The 21,499-nt window shown below is 38.3% G+C and overlaps 1 protein-coding gene across 1 annotated transcript in view; it reads left to right on the forward strand.

Moving 5' to 3' along the window:
* The window catches only part of LOC124236837 (protein furry homolog-like), a 244,218-nt gene that overhangs the window by 181,067 nt on the left and 41,652 nt on the right, over positions 1–21,499 (forward strand). Inside the window, exons 36-47 of the mRNA XM_046655776.1 lie at positions 5,609–5,777; positions 7,586–7,670; positions 8,273–8,385; positions 9,345–9,495; positions 10,160–10,263; positions 11,146–11,331; positions 13,295–13,496; positions 14,704–14,825; positions 15,880–16,070; positions 17,416–17,510; positions 18,592–19,199; positions 19,493–19,590. Of these exons, the coding sequence (XP_046511732.1) occupies positions 5,609–5,777; positions 7,586–7,670; positions 8,273–8,385; positions 9,345–9,495; positions 10,160–10,263; positions 11,146–11,331; positions 13,295–13,496; positions 14,704–14,825; positions 15,880–16,070; positions 17,416–17,510; positions 18,592–19,199; positions 19,493–19,590 (2,124 nt within the window). The remainder of the gene's footprint in view (positions 1–5,608; positions 5,778–7,585; positions 7,671–8,272; positions 8,386–9,344; positions 9,496–10,159; positions 10,264–11,145; positions 11,332–13,294; positions 13,497–14,703; positions 14,826–15,879; positions 16,071–17,415; positions 17,511–18,591; positions 19,200–19,492; positions 19,591–21,499) is intronic.

Here is a 21,499-nt window from a genome sequence, read left to right on the forward strand (position 1 = left end):
TATAGTTTCTGCTAGGCAGGAGCTGGCATTGGGATATTAGAGCAGGATGGTGAGTGAGGGCTCAGTGCCTGTAGAATTGCACCTAAGGCTTCTGGAAGCAAGGGAAAAGCACAGTAAGAGATATACAATGAACAATATAACAGTCTTTGCCTTCTAGGGGGAAAGCAGTACTAAAATCTGCTCAAGTTAAGAGAACAATATGAAACCATCAAACATGAGGGTTAAACTGAATATACTCACATGTGTGCAAACACACGTGTGTGTGTGTGTATAGATAGAGCTATCCATCCCGTGGTAGCATTCCCTAAAAGTGTGTTCCACAGAAGACTAGCTGCAGAATGTTGCTCTAAAAGTTCTTACAGGTTCTATTTTAAACACACCATTGAATAGCTTTGCTTTACCCAGCGTTGCCTGAGTTAACCTGACTACTGAAAGAATTGTTCTGGAGGCATGTCACAGGATTAATATTCGTTGAGAAGCACTTAAAGCAAGGTCGGTGTATGGGACAGAACAACATGATCCACATTACCTCTCTGACCACATCTGCTGATATTCTCCCTCAGGCTCCCTGCCCCTAAGATCTGCTGACCCCCTTGCTACCCTGCTCTCACACCAGGCATTCCCACCTCTGGGCCTTTGCACGTACTTTTCCTCTCTCCCCAGGTAGCCACATTGCTCACTCCCTCACCTCCTTGGAGCTTTCTTCAAACGTCCGCTTATTGAGCCCTTGGCTGGTTATCCTATCTACAACTACAGATGCCCTGCCCCACACTCCTACTCTTCTTTTTCCTTTCCCTGCTTCATTGATTTTCCTCACACTTGTCGTCAAACATATTGTATATTTTACCTGTTTGCCTCATTATTTTTGCCTCAATCAACCCAGGTGATTGTGAGCTCCTTAAGAGCAGGAATTTTTGTCTACTGGGTTCATAGCTGTCTGGCCAGAGCCTAGAAGAGTGCCTGGCACTTAGAAGGTGCCCATTAGTTAGATGAATGAGTGAACTGGGGCTGGAACTAGAAACAGGTATGAAGTTATAATTCATGCCAAGATGAAATTCAGAAAATAGGCATTTTCCAGGAATTTAAAAAGAGCCATTTTTTTTTTTTTTTTTTATTAATGTTATGATGGATTACAAGCTTGTGAAATTTCAGTTGTACATTTTTGTTAGTCATGTTGTGGGTACACCACTTCCCCCTCCGTACCCTCCCCCCACCCCCCCCTTTTCCCTGGTAACCACCGATCAGATCTCCTTCTCAATATACTAATTTCCACCTATGAGTGGAGTCATATAGAGTTCGTCTTTCTCTGACTGACTTATTTCGCTTAACATAATGCCCTCGAGGTCCATCCACATTGTTGTGAATGGGCCAATTTCGTCTTTTTTTATGGCTGAGTAGTATTCCATTGTGTATATATACCACATCTTCTTTATCCAATCATCAGTTTCTGGGCATGTAGGCTGGTTCCACGTCTTGGCTATTGTAAATAATGCTGCGATGAACATAGGGGTGCAACGGACTCTTGAGATATCTGATATCAGGTTCTTAGGATAGATACCCAGTAATGGGATGGCTGGGTCATAGGGTATTTCTATTTTTAACTTTTTGAGAAATCTCCATACTGTTTTCCATAGTGGCTGTACCAGTTTGCATTCCCACCAACAGTGTATGAGGGTTCCTCTTTCTCCACAACCTCTCCAACATTTGTCGTTCTTGGTTTTGGATGTTTTTGCCAATCTAACGGGGGTAAGGTGATATCTTAGTGTAGTTTTGATTTGCATTTCCCTGATGATTAGCGATGATGAACATCTTTTCATGTGTCTATTGGCCATATTCATATCTTCTTTTGAGAAATGTCTGTTCATGTCCTCTGCCCATTTTTTGATCGGGTTGTTTGTTTTTTTGTTGTTAAGCAGTGTGAGTTCTTTGTATATTATGGAGATTAACCCTTTGTCAGATAAGTGGCTTGTAAATATTTTTTCCCAATTAGTGAGCTGTTTTTTTGTTTCAATTCTGTTTTCCCTTGCCTTGAAGAAGCTCTTTAGTCTGATGAAGTCCCATTTGTTTATTCTTTCTATTGTTTCCCTCAACTGAGGAGTTACAGTGTCCGAAAAGATTCTTTTGAAACTGATGTCAAAGAGTGTACTGCCTATATTCTCTTCCAAAAGACTTATTGTCTCAGGCCTAATCTTTAGGTCTTTGATCCATTTTGAGTTTATTTTGGTGTGTGGTGAAAAAGAATGGTCGATTTTCAATCTTTTGCATGTGGCTGTCCAGTTTTCCCAGCACCATTTGTTGAAGAGACTTTCTTTTCTCCATTGTAGGCCCTCTGCTCCTTTGTCGAAGATTAGCTGTCCATAGATGTGTGGTTTTATCTCTGGGCTTTCAATTCTGTTCCATTGATCTGTGGACCTGTTTTTGTACCAGTACCATGCTGTTTTGATCACTGTAGCTTTGTAGTATGTTTTGAAATCGGGGATTGTGATTCCGCCGGCTTTGTTTTTCTTGCTCAAGATTGCTTTAGCAATTCGTGGTCTTTTGTTCCCCCATATGAATTTTAGGATTGTTTGTTCAATTTCTGTGAAGAATGTTCTGGGGATTCTGATTGGGATAGCATTGAATCTGTATATTGCTTTAGGTAGTATGGACATTTTAACTATGTTTATTCTTCCAATCCATGTGCAAGGAATGTCTTTCCATCTCTTTATGTCATCGTCAATTTCTTTCAAGAAAGTCTTGTAGTTTTCATTGTATAGATCCTTCACTTCCTTGGTTAAGTTTATCCCAAGGTATTTTATTCTTTTCGTTGCGATTGTGAATGGGATAGAGTTCTTGAGTTCTTTTTCTGTTAGTTTATTGTTAGTGTATAGAAATGCTACTGATTTATGCACGTTAATTTTATACCCTGCTACTTTGCTGTAGTTGTTGATTATTTCTAATAGTTTTTCTGTGGATTCTTTGGGGTTTTCTATGTATAAGATCATGTCGTCTGCAAACAACGCGAGTTTTACTTCTTCGTTACCTATTTGGATTCCTTTTATTTTTTTTTCCTGCCGAATTGCTCTAGCCAGCACCTCCAGTACTGTGTTGAATAGGAGTGGTGAAAGTGGGCACCCTTGTCTTGTTCCTGTCCTCAGAGGGATGGCTTTCAGCTTTTGTCCATTGAGTATGATGTTGGCTGTGGGTCTATCATATATGGCCTTTATTATGTTGAGGTACTTTCCTTCTATACCCATTTTACTGAGGGTTTTTATCATAAATGGGTGTTGGATCTTGTCGAATGCTTTCTCTGCGTCTATTGAGATGATCATGTGGTTTTTGTTTTTCATTTTGTTGATGTAGTGTATCACGTTGATTGACTTGCGGATGTTGAACCATCCCTGTGTCCCTGGTATAAATCCCACTTGATCATGGTGTATAATCTTTTTGATGTATTGCTGTAATCGGTTTGCCAAAATTTTGTTGAGGATTTTTGCATCTATGTTCATCAGTGATATCGGCCTGTAGTTCTCCTTCTTTGTGTTGTCCTTGTCAGGTTTGGGGATCAGAGTGATGTTGGCTTCATAGAATGTGTTAGGGAGTTCTCCATCTTTTAAAAAGAGCCATTTTTAATGACGATAATATTAATTTCTTAATTATTATTTCTTAAGCACTTGTTATAAGCCAGGCATGATTCATGAACTTTATCTACATTATTTCATTTAATTCTCAGAGGATATCTGTGAGTTTGGTAAGATTATTATAGCATTTTCACAGGTGAATAAAACAAGGCTGAGAGAAGAGTAATTTCCTCAGAGTCACGCAGCCATTTAGCTGTATCACTTCTTAGAGCTGGAATTCCAAGTCAGATGGTTTGGGAAAAGTCAGTGAAAGCTTCATGTGAACGCAGCACAGTTGGGGTGGGGGTGGGGCTGGAAGACTTGACAGGATTAGGGTCAGGAGTGTCAACTGGAGGTGTTCACAGTCATAACAAAGGCACAGAGGCAGGAATGCACCTGGCATGGTCAGAGGAGGCTGACCTGAGAACAGAGAATTAGCAAATAGATGGAGGCGGTTGGATGAAGAGCTGTGTGTAGGACCATTATTGATGAGTAAGCATTGTAAGATTTTTGGTATGATGTAATGTTTTAAGATTTGTCCAGGGGTCATCTGAAGCAGAGCTTCGCATCCATCTGTATGTATGGGAGTCACCTGGTGATCTTGTTCTAGTTCTCATTCTGGAGGTGAGGGTGGGGCCCAAGATTCTGTATTTCGAGCAAGTTCCAGATGATATTGCCTATGCTACTAGGACCACATTTTGAGTAGTAAGAATTAAAAAAAAAGGAGGGATGGGGCCGGCCTGGTGGCACAGTGATTTGAGTTCACACCTTCCGCTTCTCAGTGGCCCGGGGTTCGCCAGTTCAGATCCCAGGTGCGGACATGACACTGCTTGGCAAAAAGCCATACTGTGGTAGACATCCCATGTATAAAGCAGAGGAAGATGGGCATGGATGTTAGCTCAGGGCCAGTCTTCCTCAGCCAAAAGAGGAGGATTGGCAGTAGTTAGCTCAGGGCTAATCTTCCTGGAAAAAAAAAAAAGAAAAGAGGGAGAAAAAAAGAGATAGGCTGATCAGTTAGTAAGCTCTTTCTCTAATACATATTACTAAAACATGCATATAATGCATACAAAAATTTTGTTTTCACTTATTTAACTCATATTATGTACTAGGCATTTTTAAAGTGCTTTATAAATCTTAACTTATTTCATCCTAAAAACTGTATGAAGTAGATGCTATTGTCCCCATTTGCAGAAGAGAAAACCGAGAGTCACTTTCCAGATCACATAGCTAGTAAGTGTTAGGTCTGCGTTCCAGGCCAGGCTGTGTAGTTTGAGTTCTAGTTTAGCTCTGGATCCTTACTCTTAATCACTACTCGGTACTGCTGTGTTGGATATACAGAATGAGGAAGATAGAATAAAAGATAAATCCTGGGTTTAAGGGCTGGCTGACTTAAAATATGAGGGAAAACCTTAGGATGATACTAATCAAAAGCTTTTCCATTGAAAAGAAACTGGCTTAGGGGCTGGCCCCGTGGCCGAGTGGTTGAGTTCGCGCGCTCCGCTGCAGGCGGCCCAGTGTTTCGCTGGTTCGAGTCCTGGGCGCGGACATGGCGCCGCTCATCAAACCACACTGAGGCGGCGTCCCACATACCACAACTAGAAGGACCCACAGCGAAGATATACAACTATGTACCAGGGGGCTTTGGGGAGAAAAACGAAAAAAATAAAATCTTTAAAAAAAAAAAAAAGAAAAAAGAAAAGAAACTGGCTTATAGGAAAGCAAACTCTCTTTTGCTTTTCTTAAAAAAAAAAAAAAAAAGCCAAAAAGTAAAGGAAGTAGATAACATTGTGGAAACCATTAAACAATGTATCCAGGTCATCCTAATTATATATAATGTTGAGGGCTAGAGGGAGCACAGTATTTGTAAAGCTGATTAATGTCTTATTGCTGATCAATGTCTATTCAAATTTAGATTGTACTTAATTCATCTACTACTTAAAGTTACTTTGATAAAATTTGTCTCAAGACAAACTTATGAGATAAGAATTTTGCTTCTTCTTTTGCGGCAGGTAAAGAAAGTTATTGTATATTTAGGTAGAGATAAAACAATGCAGCTGCTCGAAGAACTGGTGAGTGAACTGCAGCTGACGGATCCTGTCAGTTCGGGCGTCACTCACATGGATAACCCCCCGTATTACCGCATCACTTCCAGCTATAAGATCCCTTCCGTCACCTCAGGTAGGAAGTCATTTAGAACTGATCACTTGTCCCAAAAGAGAAGCTTCACATAACTGTTCATTTTAGCAAGGGTTTGCTTTAAACCTCATCATCAAGAAAACGAAGGCAAACCTGAGTCATATATGGTAATTAACTCGAGACTTTGTAAATCCTCATATGAGTAAAGAAATTTGACATTGTAAGGATTCTTAATGTTACAGACGGGAAATGTATTTACATACTTATTCAGAACTGGAATATAGATTTATGTGTCCTTATCTAACAAATGCATTCTGTGATGAATATAATTAGTATTCAATATAGAAAATGCTTACTTATTGAAATTAGTCTGTAATTTCATACTAGAATTATTTGGGCATATATCATGCATAGTATCCAATCATGTGAGTGTCTATACTTTTATGTATATACATATATTATGATGATTGTAGTATTTTGAGTCGAAGAAACTATGTCCCTGGTGGAATAACTTCCATTGAAAATCAGTATAATATTTAGGCTATTGTAGATTAAATTTTGATGAAACTCTGTCATTCAGTTTATATTAAACTGTTTATATTAAATGTTTTCGGTATGTTAATAACAACATTATCTGTATAATTAGAGATCTTTTATATCTTTATAATTTATTTTTTGTTATCTATTTTCATCTCTTAGGCTTTTTGTTCTCCTTTCTAGGCAACATCTAATAATGCTTCTACTGAATTTTTCTTATCTGCCAGAATGTTTTTAATTCCAAAGAGGTTTTTTTTTAAAAAAAATAGAATTTTTTTAAGAGTGCCCTATTCATGTTTCATGGTTGGATTATTTTCTATATCTGATAAAGTTTTCTTCTCCCAAGAAAAGTTCCTATTTTCTCTATATTGCTGTTTGTTTTGATTTGTCTTAGTAAGTGCTTTTCTCAAAAGCCTACCAATTCTGGATCTATCTTTTCATAAAGAGTGGAGTATTAAAAAGTGGATTGAATGTTTTGTAGGTATATAAGGAATTTATGGACTTGTTATTTGTTGTGCAATGATTTCACTGATGTAAGTGTCCATAGATCTTTTTTCTTGCACTAATCAGATTCCCCAGAGAAAACTCTACTAGTCATCTGCCTAAAGTAGAGGTGTAGGGCTGTGAGTGTATGTGTGTGTGTGTTTATACAAATACATAGAATCTGTAGACTCACACACACATCATGGTCTTCAAGCCTGCTGTTAGCCCCGTGGGGTAAGAAGGCTACATGGGGATACAGTCTCAAATTTGGGTGTGTATATTTTCACCTAATCCTCTTGTTCCCAGTAAAGAGTTGCTCCTTCAGTTGGATGTGGTGTGCCCTAGTCCAGAAATCTTCTGATTTAGTCTCATCAGAAAGGACGTCTAGAAGTGGACAGAGACAGCCACCCAGTTACAAGAGGAAGGGCATAGGTCTTAGGGACCACCTACTTCTGAAATAGATTCTCAACCAATCTTGCCATTTTTAGTGCCACCTTCAACCCCTGCTTCCAGAGGTCGTTGATGCCACTAATTCCTGAGCCTTTGGGAGGTTCAGCAACATAGATATGGAAGCTTCTTGGTTTCCCCCACTACCAGCTTTGGATTCAGCCCTCTTAACACTTACTTCTTGTCCATTTGTTTTCCAGCATCCAAAATTTTGTTGCTGTTGTCTCCTTTCCCTCTTGGTCATTATGAATACATTCCTTTGTAAAAAAATCACCTTGCTCTCAGTTTAGTGGAGTTTTAACATCTGTAATTTGAAGTCTTTTGTTCTTATTGAGTTATCACTGGCTTTAAATTCACAGATACTGTTTTATTTCTGATTATAGGAACTACTTCCAGTAGCAATACGATGGTAGCTCCCACAGAGGGCAATCTTGATAATAAGCCCATAAAAGAGAATATGGAAGAGGGGTAAGTCCTTCTCTGTCCCTCATTAGCCTTTCAGTTTGACAGACGCTGACTGTCATCAGAATAAATGGTAATTTCTGCATTGGAATGCGTATTTCATTGTGTTAAAATTCTAGTGAAGAAATACATTTGCATTTTGGGATTTTTCCACATTGACTGTCTCACCACTAAAGGTGCTGACATGCTAGATTCTTTCATCTGCTTGAATGGAGGAAGAGGTGGAATATGGTCAGGCACATTTTGTGTTGGTGCATTTTTAAACTCTTCTAAATGGATATTTACTCTGCCTGTTTGGTAGAAAATAAGTTTCATCAGACATTATTACCACAACAATTTAGGAAAATCTTCAGGTAGAAATAATTGACTTAAAAGCTTAAGCTTTTGAATTGTAAGATGGAAATTAATATATATTAATATTATATATTACTATTAATAATTATATGTAAATAATATAAATATATTACTATATAGTAAATATTAATATGTAGTAAACTTTTGTTAATATTTTGTGTACTGTGTTCTTTTTTTAAACATAGAAAGTGAAATATAAAGTGCAAATACCATTTTACCTTGACCTTGACTAACTGCGATGATCATTCCCGTAGCTATGTGCACCTAGACATCTACAGCGGACTAAACAGTCATTTAAACCGTCAACATCACAGACTAGAATCTCGATACAGTAGCAGCTCTGGAGGATCTTATGAAGAAGAAAAAAGTAATAAGTTCCAAATGTTTTTTTAATAACTACAATGGCGAGGTGTTTTATTAATTATATTAGAGTGAATCAATATATTTTTTCCAATGAATTGTTTTTAAGAAGAGTATTTAAGTGCCACTAGTGGTGTTCTGACATAGTCTGAAATATCTTGAGTTTAAGAAGCAGCATGAGTGGGGGAAATTTGTTTTAAAAGCGCAGGTTCCCTGTAGATAAATCAAGAGAAACGTAAGAATCGGTTCTCAAGAAGCATCAGAGAACAGACACTAGCACCAGGCTGCTTTCTTGAACAGGTTTGTGCTTTCTCCATTGGACTCACATTTTCCTAAAAAGTTCTCCCTTGCAATTGCAAAGTGAGTAACCTGCCGAAGTCTCACTGTAACACTGAAGTAGGGTGGAATCAAAACACAAGCCTTCCAACTGGGAAGGGACCCTGAAGATGATCTGGTCCAATATCCTCATTTTACACATGATGGAACTGAGGTCCAGAGAGGTTAAGTGACTTACCCACGTCACACAGAATTCACATTTCCTGATCGCATTATTTACTGCACCCTGCAGCCCCATTGCGGTAGAGCTGATTTCCTTTTAAAATAGGTTTGTGTTGGCCCTATCTCAGGAAATTTAGAATTGAGTAACTTACCAGAAGGCCCTTGCTACAAGGCAGCTGTACCTATAATGTGGTCTCTCGGCTTGGACATCAATTATGGAGTCATAATGAAGTGCTAATGTAGTTTTGCTTTGATATAAAGGATGGAACCTGAATTGATAACGCTTTCTCTCTCTGATTTGCTTAATTTGATCATTGTACCCAGGTCTCGCTAGCAAATATATGTCAAGTAGTGGGAAACTATTTTTTAGCACTTTCCAATGCTATAAATAGTTGGTGTCTTACTAGAGTTTGCTTATATTGGCAGAAAATAGATGGTGTAGAAAATGAGATCATTTTATTTTGATAGGTGATTCAATGCCACTTTATTCTAATTGGCGACTGAAAGTGATGGAGCATAATCAAGGAGAGCCACTACCCTTCCCACCAGCTGGAGGCTGCTGGTCACCACTGGTGGATTACTTGCCTGAAACATCATCACCTGGATTACCTCTTCACAGGTGGACTACAGCGTCATTCCTATTTCATATGAGCCAAATTGCCGCTTAACACTTTCAGCTTTCTTTATGCTATCTGATGACACAGGATAAAAGCAATCTTCTTTCTTTAGATATTGCAACAAATTAGATCACTGTGTTTAGATTTTCAGAGATCTAAAAACTAGAATTCTGTTTACAATTAATAATATTAAATATAATTCTGCTGCTGCTTTTCTGGGTGTCTGGCATAGTTACTTGACCTTTCTGGGACCCAGTTACTACATCTGAAAAATATTGCTTTATGGTAGTAGGCACTATTATTTTGAATTGAGTTAAACTGAATTCTACTTAGCAAAATCACAACAGAACAGTTAACTGCATTCTTTCAGAATTTATTAATGTACCAAACGTGAATTGAACACCTACTATGTGGCAAGCAGTGTGCTAAGCTCTCAAGGTTGAAGATGAAGAAAATATGGCCCTTGACTTCGAGGAGCTCTTAGTAGATATATTTTTTCTAAAACTATCACTTAACGGTTTCTTTGCCTGTATCTCTTTTCCTCTTTTTTTCTTGAGAAGTTGTATTTTTCCATAAAATACAATATTAAAGTCTTCAAGTAATTTACATAAGATTTTCTCTAGGTTTACCCTAGTAAAATGTTAATAACGCTCTGATTTGTCACAGGTGTAACATAGCCGTAATCCTTTTGACTGATCTGATCATTGATCATAGTGTGAAGGTGGAATGGGGAAGCTACCTCCATCTTCTTCTTCATGCAATTTTTATAGGTAATAAATATTGGTTCTAATTCCTTCATTTCATATTTTTGTGATAATTTAAAGGCAATATAGTTTTAAGAAAGTTTCTACATGTTTCTGTATGTTATTTCCATGACACTTTTTACTGTGATTCTCGTGGTCTAGTGGGAAGTTATTTCTAGCCTTTCTTTTAACTACAAACAAGTCTATTATCCCCACTCTTATTCCTATCCTGCTGCCTCTCTCACCACAAACACTTAAACCCTCTAGCAGGAAAAATTCTGTAGCCATAGCAAGAGTAAAATTAATTCACCTCTGGGGCTTGGAACTTTCAGAGTAATTGGGAAATTGAAATGAGTTCCAAGTCCCAAAAGAATTGGATTGTGGACACTCTGATTATCACAGCTGACACTCCATTGTGCCCATTGTAACAAACACTTGGGATCCATCACATTGGCAACACTTCTCAAGCTTCTAGGATTGGCTTCCTGAAGCAAATCGACATAGTCATCTTCTCCTAAGTTTTCCTGATAATGCACACTTATTATATATTTATTGCTTCATTCCTTCAGTAATCAAACATAAATTGTCTTTGTATTATGTGCTAGGCACCAAAAATCCTTGCCTTTTTAAAATTCATCTACATCTAGTGTTATGTAACGGTAATAATTTCTAAAAGAGTACTAAATTTTAGACATAAAACACATTGAGAACTTATCTTGATTCTCCCTAGTACAACAGACTATTAGAAAAGCATGTGTGAACTCTAGGCCAACAAAAAATCTTTATGTGGTACATGATCTTCCACAAAATATTTCATATAATTTCTGCTTTTCTTTAAAATATGACTTTGATTGCAAGAATACTCATTATTTCTCTTTATTGATGATTATTTTCTACTATCCTTTTTAGGGTTTGACCACTGCCACCCTGAGGTCTATGAACATTGTAAACGCCTGCTTCTGCACTTACTAATAGTAATGGGATCCAGCAGTAACATCCGAACTGTTGCTTCTGTCCTTCTCAGGAACAAGGAGTTTAATGAGCCCAGGGTGCTTACAGTCAAACAAATTGCACACTTAGATTATACCTTCACAGGTATTTGCTTTAAAAATACAATTTGAAAGTGGAATCGTACTTCCTTAATTTAGAATCCTACAATAGAGACAATCACCTAAATAAAAGTTGAAATACTAGAGAACATTTTTATAAATATAGTTTTATTATTTTAAGCACCATTTACATCATTTATTAACCAGTAAAAGAAGGAATTGAACTTGCAGGATTTGAGTCCATATTGCTTTTAAGAATCTTTGTCATAAAATTTTAAGTTCTGAACATGTAAGTTGAAGATACAATGAAAGAATGCTTAATTTATTGACCACTAGTTATGAAAAAGGTGTCGAACTTGTATTAGCTTCCTCCTACTCTCAAGATCTGAAAAACTGACAAAGATAGACATTTAAAATTTTTTATTCACTTGATTATATTTACTGCAGTTAAAATGTTATACATTTTGGGACCAGGCCCATGATGTGATGGTTAAGTTTGGTGCACTCTGCTTCAGCCGCCCAGGTTTGTGGGTTCAGATCCCAGGCACAGACCTACACCACTCATCAGCCATGCTGTGGCAGGACCCACATGTAAAGTGAAAGAAGATTGGCACAGATGTTAACTCAGGGCTAATCTTCCTCAGCAAAAAATAATAATAATAATAACATGGGGACTGGCCTGGTGGCATAGTGGTTGGGTTTGCGAGCTCCTCTTCAGCAGCCCGGGGTTTGCAGGTTTGGATCCTGTGCACAGACCTAGCACCATTTGTCAAGCCGTGCTGTGGCGGCATCCCACATAAAATAGAAGAAGATTGGCACAGATGTTAGCTCAGGGCCAATCTTCCTCATCAGAAAGAGAAAAAAAACATTGTGAAGTAATGAGGTACAAACTAATGAGAATATAAAATTTATTTAATTATTGAGTAGTTTTTTTTTTTTTTGAGGAAAATTAGCCCTGAGCTAACATCTGTGTCCGTCTTCCTCTACTTTATATGTGGGATGCCTACCACAGCATGGCTTGCCAAGTGGTGCCATGTGCGCACCCGGGATCTGAACCAGCAAACCCTGGGCTGCCGAGAAGCAGAACGTGTGAACTTAACCGCTGCGCCACCAGGCTAGCCCCTGAGTAGTTTTTTTTTTTAACTTTGGAAGTTATATTTTCTTCATTCCTAGTAGCTCTAACTTATTTATTCCATTCATCAGTATTATCAGGTTAATAATAGATGGTATAGAAAATAATTATTTTTAAAAATTGAAATAAAATTTTTTTCCCTAGTCATATAATGTCAGGTACAGGGTTAATGAATTTTAAAGTTACTAGTTAAAACCCTGTTATATACTTAAGACCCTATAGTTGGTAAGAAAACAATTATTAGGAAACTTTTTCACCTTTTAAAACTATGATTCAAAGCTGAATGGAAAAAGTTTACTGCATTTTTTATGTTAAAGAATCTTTATTTAAAATTTCATAGTTTGTTTTTAAGGCTGCTTTTGCCATTTTGTAAATACGGGCATTGGTAATAACCTTTAAAATTATTTGTTTAATATTGAAATAATATAAATGTTACAAATTGGCTTTAAAATAATCTTTCCTTAAGGAAAATGAAGCAGAAAGTATAGAAGAATCCTTTCCATAAGAAATTAAAAAGTCAGTTCACATTATAGAAATGTGACTGACTTAACACATGTTGAGGAAATATGCCAAAATCGTAGGAAACTGCCACTTTCAACTTCCTTCAGCAGATGGCAGCAGAGGACTGCACAGTAAATCCAAGCAGTTGAGTTTTAATAATTGGCTATGAAAATAATGTTTGCCCAAAAACTCGCCTGATGTCATGTGGTTCTTATGAGGCCCCAACAGAAGGAGCGCTGATCTGCATCAACCTGTGCTAACAGCGTCCCCCGGGTGTCCCATACAATCTATAAGGAACAATAGTTGAGTGCTTTCAGTGCTGTGTGAGATTCTTCTGTGTTTGGGTATTGACGGCTGGCCATCTCTCTCCCAGCAGGCGTTAATGATTTTACACCTGATTACCAGCCCTCCCCTATGACTGACTCAGGGCTTAGTTCAAGTTCTACCTCGTCTAGTATCAGCTTAGGAAATAGCAGCGCGGCCGTGTCGCATCTGCACACCACTCTCCTCAGCGAGGTCGACATCTCAGTCGAGCAGGATGGAAAAGTCAAAACCCTCATGGAATTCATCACCTCAAGGTAACACTTACAGCTCTTACCGTTCCAGCAACACACGTGTGTGTTAGGCTGTTCCCTCATTCGTCAGCTACAGTGAACCACATTTTTGTTTTCTGAAGTGCCATTGATTTGAAATACATGGGTTTGTATTGTGCAATATTCAGAAGATTTGATGCCACCAAAGACTTTCTTCTTCTGCGCTCACACGGCTATACTTAAGGAGGGCCTTAATTGTGTCTGGATGCCAAGTTCCCAAAGAGAATACAGTATTATCTGAATACATGTTCCACTTCCATTAGCTACATTATCAGTCAGTCATCACATGTTTACTTATGGTCTACTGTTTGCAAGGCCCTATAAGTAAGGAAGAAACATAGATGAGGAGAAAAGGGCTTGTGTTCTGCAGGGAAAGCAGAGTCACAGGGGCGTGAGAAGAGAAGTGTGTTGGGATAATGAGGGACCCGGTCCAGCTGCGGTGCTGAGGAAAGGGGCTTTCTAGATGAGAAAGTTTGGGAAGATTCAAAGTGGAGGGCCATGAGGCTTAGGCCTTGCATTACAGATCTTTTATTTTTCAAGAAAGGAGGCCCTGTTGAAGATCTCTGAGCTGGATGGGGAGGGTGGGAGGCACAATTAAATAAGTATGTTGAGAAAATCAGCCTTGTAGCAGTGAGGAGGATGAATCAGAGGCAGAAGGGCCTGGAGGCGGCGTGACCATGTGAAAGGTCTCCAGGGCACTTGGGGCCTGTGGTAATAACGGCCTTAACCCTTATTAAGCAAGGGGGTGGCCTTGAAAATGCGAAGACAGTTCCAAGAAAGAATCAACAGGATGTTATTCTGTCCTAAACTTTGCCCGTAGTTGTAGCTAGTAAATTATTTTCTTTGCATTACAATCTAAATACAATCCAGCCTCTACAAATTATAGTGTTTTGACTTATAAAGCAGTAACTAGTACTCTTCTCACTTGGCAAAGTTTGTTATCTCTTCCTACTACCGCTGAAAGAATTTGACGTTAACGATGGGAGACTTTGAAATTATATGTGGCTTGAGTCTCCCTCTGCCTGCTATAGATCATTACAGATCGATCCATGTACGTAAGCTATAGACTGTGTGGCATGCTATTAGATTTCTTCAACAACTCTCCTTTCTAATTGCAAAGGCACATGTTAGGCGAGTAGAACTGTTAACATAAGTTAAAAACCAGGGGACTTAATCTATTCTCTGTTTTCAGAAAAAGAGGACCCCTTTGGAACCATGAGGATGTTTCTGCCAAGAATCCTAGCATAAAGAGTGCTGAGCAGTTAACCACGTTTTTAAAACATGTAGTCTCCGTTTTTAAGCAGTCGAGCTCAGGTATCTTTCAATAAATATTTCAGATAATATTTACTTTCAATGAGATATTTTAATGTGATGTCGAAACTTCTGCTAATGGTTAGCAAAAAGTTAGCTGTTATGTCTACATTAAAAAGTTTTAGATAGGTTTTTTGTTTTTAACTTATCAGTGATAACGGATTTGTGTGGGTTGAAGACAAATTAAGTTACTACTTAAAAATAAGGAAGCTACTTGTGACATGCTGGGCTTCTTAGTTTTGTGTATGGTGGCATCATAAAATTACAACGCATTATGAAACAGTGACATTAAAGGAACATGTAGAGATGACAAACTTAAAAATTCTTTTTTATACTGGTACAGGCTTCTATGATCTAAAATTCTGAAAATTGTAGTAAAAACATGTATATCTAAAGCAAGAGTTCTCAATGAAGGGTGATTTTGCCCCTCGAGCCACCTGGCAATATCTGGAGACGTTGTGTCACAATCGAGGGGCAGGGGCAAGTGGTTCCTACTGGTGTCTAGTTGAGTAGAGGCCAGGGATGCTGCTGAACATCATACACTGCAGGACAACCCTTACAGTAAAGAACTCTCTGGTCACAATGTCTATAGTGCTGAGGTTGAGAAACCCTGTTCTCAAGGATTACTTCCCTGGGGATTAGAATGAAGAGTCATCTAAAATGCAAATGGAGTTTAATGACAAGAAAAAGCATTGACATAAAATTTGAGTGCCTACCCGGTTTGCCAGAGACTGCTTGGCACTGGGTTTAAAATAGTTAGCCTCTGGGGGCCGGCCCCGTGGCCAAGTGGTTGAATTCACATGCTCTGCTTCAGTGGCCCACTGGTTCGGATCCTGGGCACCATATGGCACCACTCGTCAGGCCATGCTGAGGTAGCATCCCACATGCCACAACTGGAAGGACTCACAACTAAAATATACAACTACGTACTGGGCGATTTGGGGAGAAATAGCAGACAAAAAAAGATGGTCTTTAAAAAAAGAAAAATTAGCCTCTGATTATAACCCCTATATTCTGAAAAACTAGGACTGCTTACTTGTTTCCTTTGTTTTCACAGAAGGAATTCATTTGGAACATCATCTTAGCGAAGTTGCTCTGCAAACAGCACTTTCTTGTTCTTCTCGACACTATGCTGGGAGATCCTTTCAGATTTTCAGGGCACTAAAGCAGCCTCTGTCTGCAACTACGCTTTCTGATGTTCTCTCCAGACTTGTAGAAACTGTGGGGGATCCAGGGGAAGATGCACAGGTATTTCATTAAGTTCCCGCCGCAGTTCTGGAGCAGCTGCTCATTGTCAACACTTACTGCCAAACACAGATCACTGTAGGTAGAGCGTAATAATAGCGATATAGAATTATTAATGGCAGAGGTTAACAAGCAGGAAAGAATTAAGTACAGTTTTGTAATTAATATTTAATAACACACTAATTGAATCGAATCATTTAGTGCCTATCAGAGAAAGCTTGACATTTACACACCCCTCCCTGGGTATTATCGTAGGATGATCACAAAGTAAAAGAGACAGGAAGTGAAATTTAAATGTAACGTCGAACATGAGATTTCATTTTTAAGATAAAGTAAGTGAAATATTGCACTTGCGAACTTAAGTCTATACAGAGTGATGATGTTCTTAGCATCGTTCTAGACACTGGGAATATGGTAGTGAGGCAGACAAAGTTCCTGGCATTCAGGAGCTCACATTTTATTGGGAAAACAAGCCTTTAATTTGCCCGTAATACATAACTCAGTTTTACTTAGACAGATGCTGTGAAAACAATAAGGTAGCGTAATGGGTTAAGGATGATGAGGCAGAAGGAGTTGTTTTAGGTAGGATCATCTGAGAAGGTGATTTTTGAACACGTACTTAAATGAAGTGAGAGTCCTGTTATAATTTGGGGCAGAACGTTTCAGGCAGAGGGAAATAGGACTGGCAAGTGCAAGGTCCCTGAGGCAAAAGCAATAGGGTTTTTTGAGGAACATGAGGTAAAGCACTGTGGCTGGAGCGTGTTGGATGGGGGCGTCCAGAGGCCGGAGTTTGAGGAGGTAGGCAGGTCCCGATCGTGTGGGGTCTAGTAGGGAAACTAGATGGGAAGCCACTCGAAAGTTTTGAGATGAGGGTGATGGGTATGATTTGCTTTTTAAAAATATTCCCTCTGGCGGCCAGGTGGAGTCCTTAGGAGGGCAAGAGGGGTCAGTTCAGAGGCTGTGGTCAGAGTCCAGGCTGAAATAGTGGTAGCTTAGATTAAGGAAAGCTATGGAGGTAGAGAAAAGGGGTCAGATTTTTTAGGATATATTTTTAAAATAATATTTTCGAGACTTGCTGATGGATTTGATTTAGACGTGAGAGAAAGTAACAAGGCTGGTTCCTGGCTTCCTGGCCTGAGCAATTTTGAATGAATTGTGATATCATTATAATCAATTTATACCATTAGTTTGATGAGTTTTCATCAGTCAGCAGCATCATGTTGCTCAAGAGTTTAATCATTTTGTAGTATTAAGGTGGAATCTGTCTATTTTTAAATCTCCTTGGGAAGTCCATTGCAATTTGTTTTTTCCCAGAGCAAAATTAATTAAAATCTGCCCTTTTTTCTAGGGATTTGTGATTGAGCTTCTTCTCACGTTGGAGTCTGCAATTGACACTTTGGCTGAAACCATGAAGCATTATGATCTTCTTTCTGCCCTTTCTCAGTAAGAATTTAAACCTGGCAACCTGGAGGGTTGTACATAGAACTTCAGTAGCTGAATATGTATAACTATAATTTTATATTGTAATATTAGTAAGTAAGAATAATACCAAAAATAATAATACCAGTGGGAAAATGAACCTCAGACAGTGAGGATTTGAGAAAAGTCACAACTAATAAGTGGTAGTGCTGTTCCTCTAAGTCCTGGTCAGAGATCTCTCTGCTGTGCTACGTGACTTCACTGACAATCTCCATCCTGCCACCCTCAACATCCCATTGCCCACCTAGCAGGCCAGTCCCCTGAGGACTCATACCCTCCACATGGTGTTCCTTCTCCCTGGCGTAGCCTCTCCTCCCACTTTCTCTTCCTTGCAAATCCCAGAGTTGATTTATCTTCAGGTCCATCCTAAATATCCCGTCCTAGCTAAGCAATTTTCAGTCCCCCAGGATAGTGCTAATTATTTCATCCTTTGGGTTCTCATAGGTTTTTTTCTTCATTATTTTAATAACAGCAATTAACAGGCTATATAAATTTATCCATTTACATATCAGTCTCCCCCAATAGACTCTGTCTGATATTCCTTGCATTTCACATACTGCTGACACATAGTGAAAGTATTCTGTAATTATATTTTTCATCACTGATAATTGGATTTGAGGGAGAAGGAGAAATCAAAAATAAATTTTTGAGCTTGGTTCTTTGGGAAAGAATCTGCATTGAGAGAATAGGAACATCGGGACCATCAAGTTCGGGGATAAGATAAATGATGCTTTGGACCTGTTTACTAAATTCTGGAGCTGAAAGTTATCAGTAATTGCTGTCGCAGAATCTGTACTTCGAGCTCAACGTCATCCAACTCAAAGGAAACAGTTGGCCACAATAGAAAAGATACTGTTGTACATTTTATTTTAATATGGAGGAAAGAAATGAAATCGGATTAAGCAAAGTCAGATATACTTAAAAATGATTTTTCCTGGTAACAGTGACGGTTTTTCAGTGTTTTTGAGAGTAAAATTAACATAGCAAAAGAAGTGGTTGTGCATGCATTCATCTTTTCTTTTTTTTTTTTTTTTTTTTTTTTAAGAACCTCATACCATGATCCTATAATGGGAAACAAGTATGCAGCTAACAGGAAAAGCACTGGACAACTCAATCTAAGCACAAGTCCCATTAATAGTAGCAGTTATTTGGGATATAACAGCAATGCAAGAAGTAACTCTTTGAGATTAAGTTCAATTGGTGACCGAAGAGGTGACCGACGGCGGAGCAACACACTGGATATAATGGATGGACGGATAAACCATAGCAGTAGTTTAGCAAGGACGAGAAGCCTTTCCTCTCTACGAGAGAAAGGAATGTATGATGTGCAGTCCACTACTGAGCCTACCAACTTGATGGCCACCATTTTTTGGATAGCAGCATCTTTATTAGAATCAGATTATGAATATGAATACCTCCTGGCTCTCAGGCTTCTCAACAAACTGCTTATCCATTTGCCTTTGGATAAATCAGAGAGTCGAGAGAAGATTGAAAATGTACAAAGTAAATTGAAATGGAATAATTTCCCAGGCCTTCAGCAGCTCTTCCTGAAGGGCTTTACCTCAGTATCTACACAAGAAATGACCGTGCACCTCCTCAGTAAACTCATCGCTGTCTCCAAACACACCTTGGTGGATCCTTCCCAGTTGTCAGGTGACGTTAATAGAATTGCACCAACTCTTTGCTTTTTAATGTAGTGAAATGTAAACTAACCATTTGTTTGAAAATCTACTAATTTCTGCTTTTCCACAAACAGTTATAGTCATTTTTTTTTAATGGGAGGTAGCTTAAATTCTTTGGTAAAAGCGAAAAAAAGAATTTAGAAGATCGAGTACCCCAGGAAATAAAAAGAAAATGGTTTCCGTGAACCATTGAAAAAAATACCTTTAACTTTTAAAATAATGTGCAATAAAATTGGTTATTGTTTGCTTTTTTTTTCCTGATAGGCTTTCCTCTTAACATCCTTTGCTTATTGCCTCACTTAATCCAGCATTTTGACAGCCCAACTCAGTTTTGCAAAGAAACAGCTAGTCGAATAGCAAAGGTAAGCCAATGTTACAATGAAAGATAACACTAAAGGGAAATTTTTCTGGAGTTTATCTTAAGGGGGGAACTCTCTTAAAAATCCTTATACTGTCACTTCCTATGTGAATTTTGCATCTAAACTTTTATTCTTATTCATATAAAGGAGTTGCATAGTAATGATGTAAATTACAACTGATCAAATGACAGTGAATAAAATTGCTTAATTAGAGTAACTCTTCTCTGAGTCTGAGTCTTTTTCTGCTCCGTTTCCCTACTTTATCCTCTACCTCTCTGTCACTTTCTGATTCATTCATTTATTCACTACCAAATATTTACTGAGCACTGGGTTAGGTGTGGGAATACAATGATAGTCAAAGTAGATAGACTACTTACCTCATGGGCCTTATAGTGGGACTGCAGTCAAGTAAGAAGACAATCCCAGCAGAGTCTGATAAGTGCAATGGGAGGCAGAGTCCTCTAGGGACACATAAAGCAGAAGTCTTCGTCGAGGAAGTCATATCTAAGCAGACGTTGAAGGCTGAACAGGAATAAACAAAGTAAGATCTCTGGGTGAGAAACAAAGAGCAGGACTGAACATAGGAGTTTTCTAGGCAGGAGAAATTGCACGTGCAAAGACCCTGAGGAAGAAGAGAGCATAATGGAGTTTGGGATTCTGAAAGTTTTCTTTCCCTGTGTGTTTGCCGTTTTCCTTTTAACACTGTCTTCATCTTCTCTCTCTACTCCCTTCATTCTTTTTTCTTCCTTCTTTGGCTCCTTCCCTCCCACCATACAGTTCTGAAACAAGAACATAGCTATTTTTCAACTGTCTGTTAACATTTGCTTAAAAGCGTTATAGCTCTTAATTTTAAAAGAATATGATATTGACATTTTATATTTTTAATAATTTCCCCTCTTAAGAACAGTAAAGATCTCTCAAGTACCTTGCATTCTGCTTAAACTTAATTCTTAATTAACTTTTTTTTTTCGGTCAGTCATTGAGTCTTGGGAAAAGGCTATTCAGACTGAAAATAAAAATAGTTACAAGAAGGAGTTATATAAAGTTACAAGTAATATACATACCACAGGAAATTGGGTGACCTGGGGGAGGTGAGTGAATAGCAAGATCAGTAAGAGGATCTAGCTACAGCCCTGGGAGAACAGTCAGAGAAGTTAGCAACAGAAGGGAACAAGCAAGTAAACTTCTCTGGAAGAACTTTTTATATAGGCAACTTTTTAAAAACTAAGATTCAGTTAACAAGTAGCACAGCAGTAATTGGAAACAGCAAGCATGTAGAAAGCCAGATAAAACACCCCCCTTTCCATGGCCCAGATTTCAACACTGGTAAGTGCAGCTTTATCTCTGGATGCAAATGTAGTGGCAAAATACAACCAACCCAATTGGTCACATTTACAGGAACAAGGATAAAACCTTTTCATTATCTTGATAGATAATATTTAATAAATGACAAGAAAATATTTAATAAAATATCTGTTGAATCCACCCCTAATTAAATTTCTAAATAAATTAGATATGGAGATATTCTTAACATAATCATTTTAAAACCATGTATTTAAAAAGAAGAGCCATTATTGGGCCAGCCCTGGGGGCCCTGTGATTACGTTCAGTGTGCTCTGCTTTGGCGACCCGGGTTTGGTTCCTGGGCGTGGACCTACACCATTCATCTGTCAGTGGCCATGCTGTGGCAGTAGCTCACATACAAAATAGACGAAGACTGGCAATGGATGTTGGCTCAGGGCAAATTTTCCTCAGCAGGGGAAAAAAAAAAAGAGCCATTATTATAATCAATGGAAAGATCTTAGTTTTGAAAATGATCGTTTGCCTAAAAAAAAAACTTCATCAATATGTGTTTGCATTAAGGAGGTCTAAAAGTGATACAAAATAAATAATTTATTAAAATGACTTTCAT

Source organism: Equus quagga, chromosome 3, assembly GCF_021613505.1.
Source record: "Equus quagga isolate Etosha38 chromosome 3, UCLA_HA_Equagga_1.0, whole genome shotgun sequence".
NCBI lineage: Eukaryota > Metazoa > Chordata > Mammalia > Perissodactyla > Equidae > Equus > Equus quagga.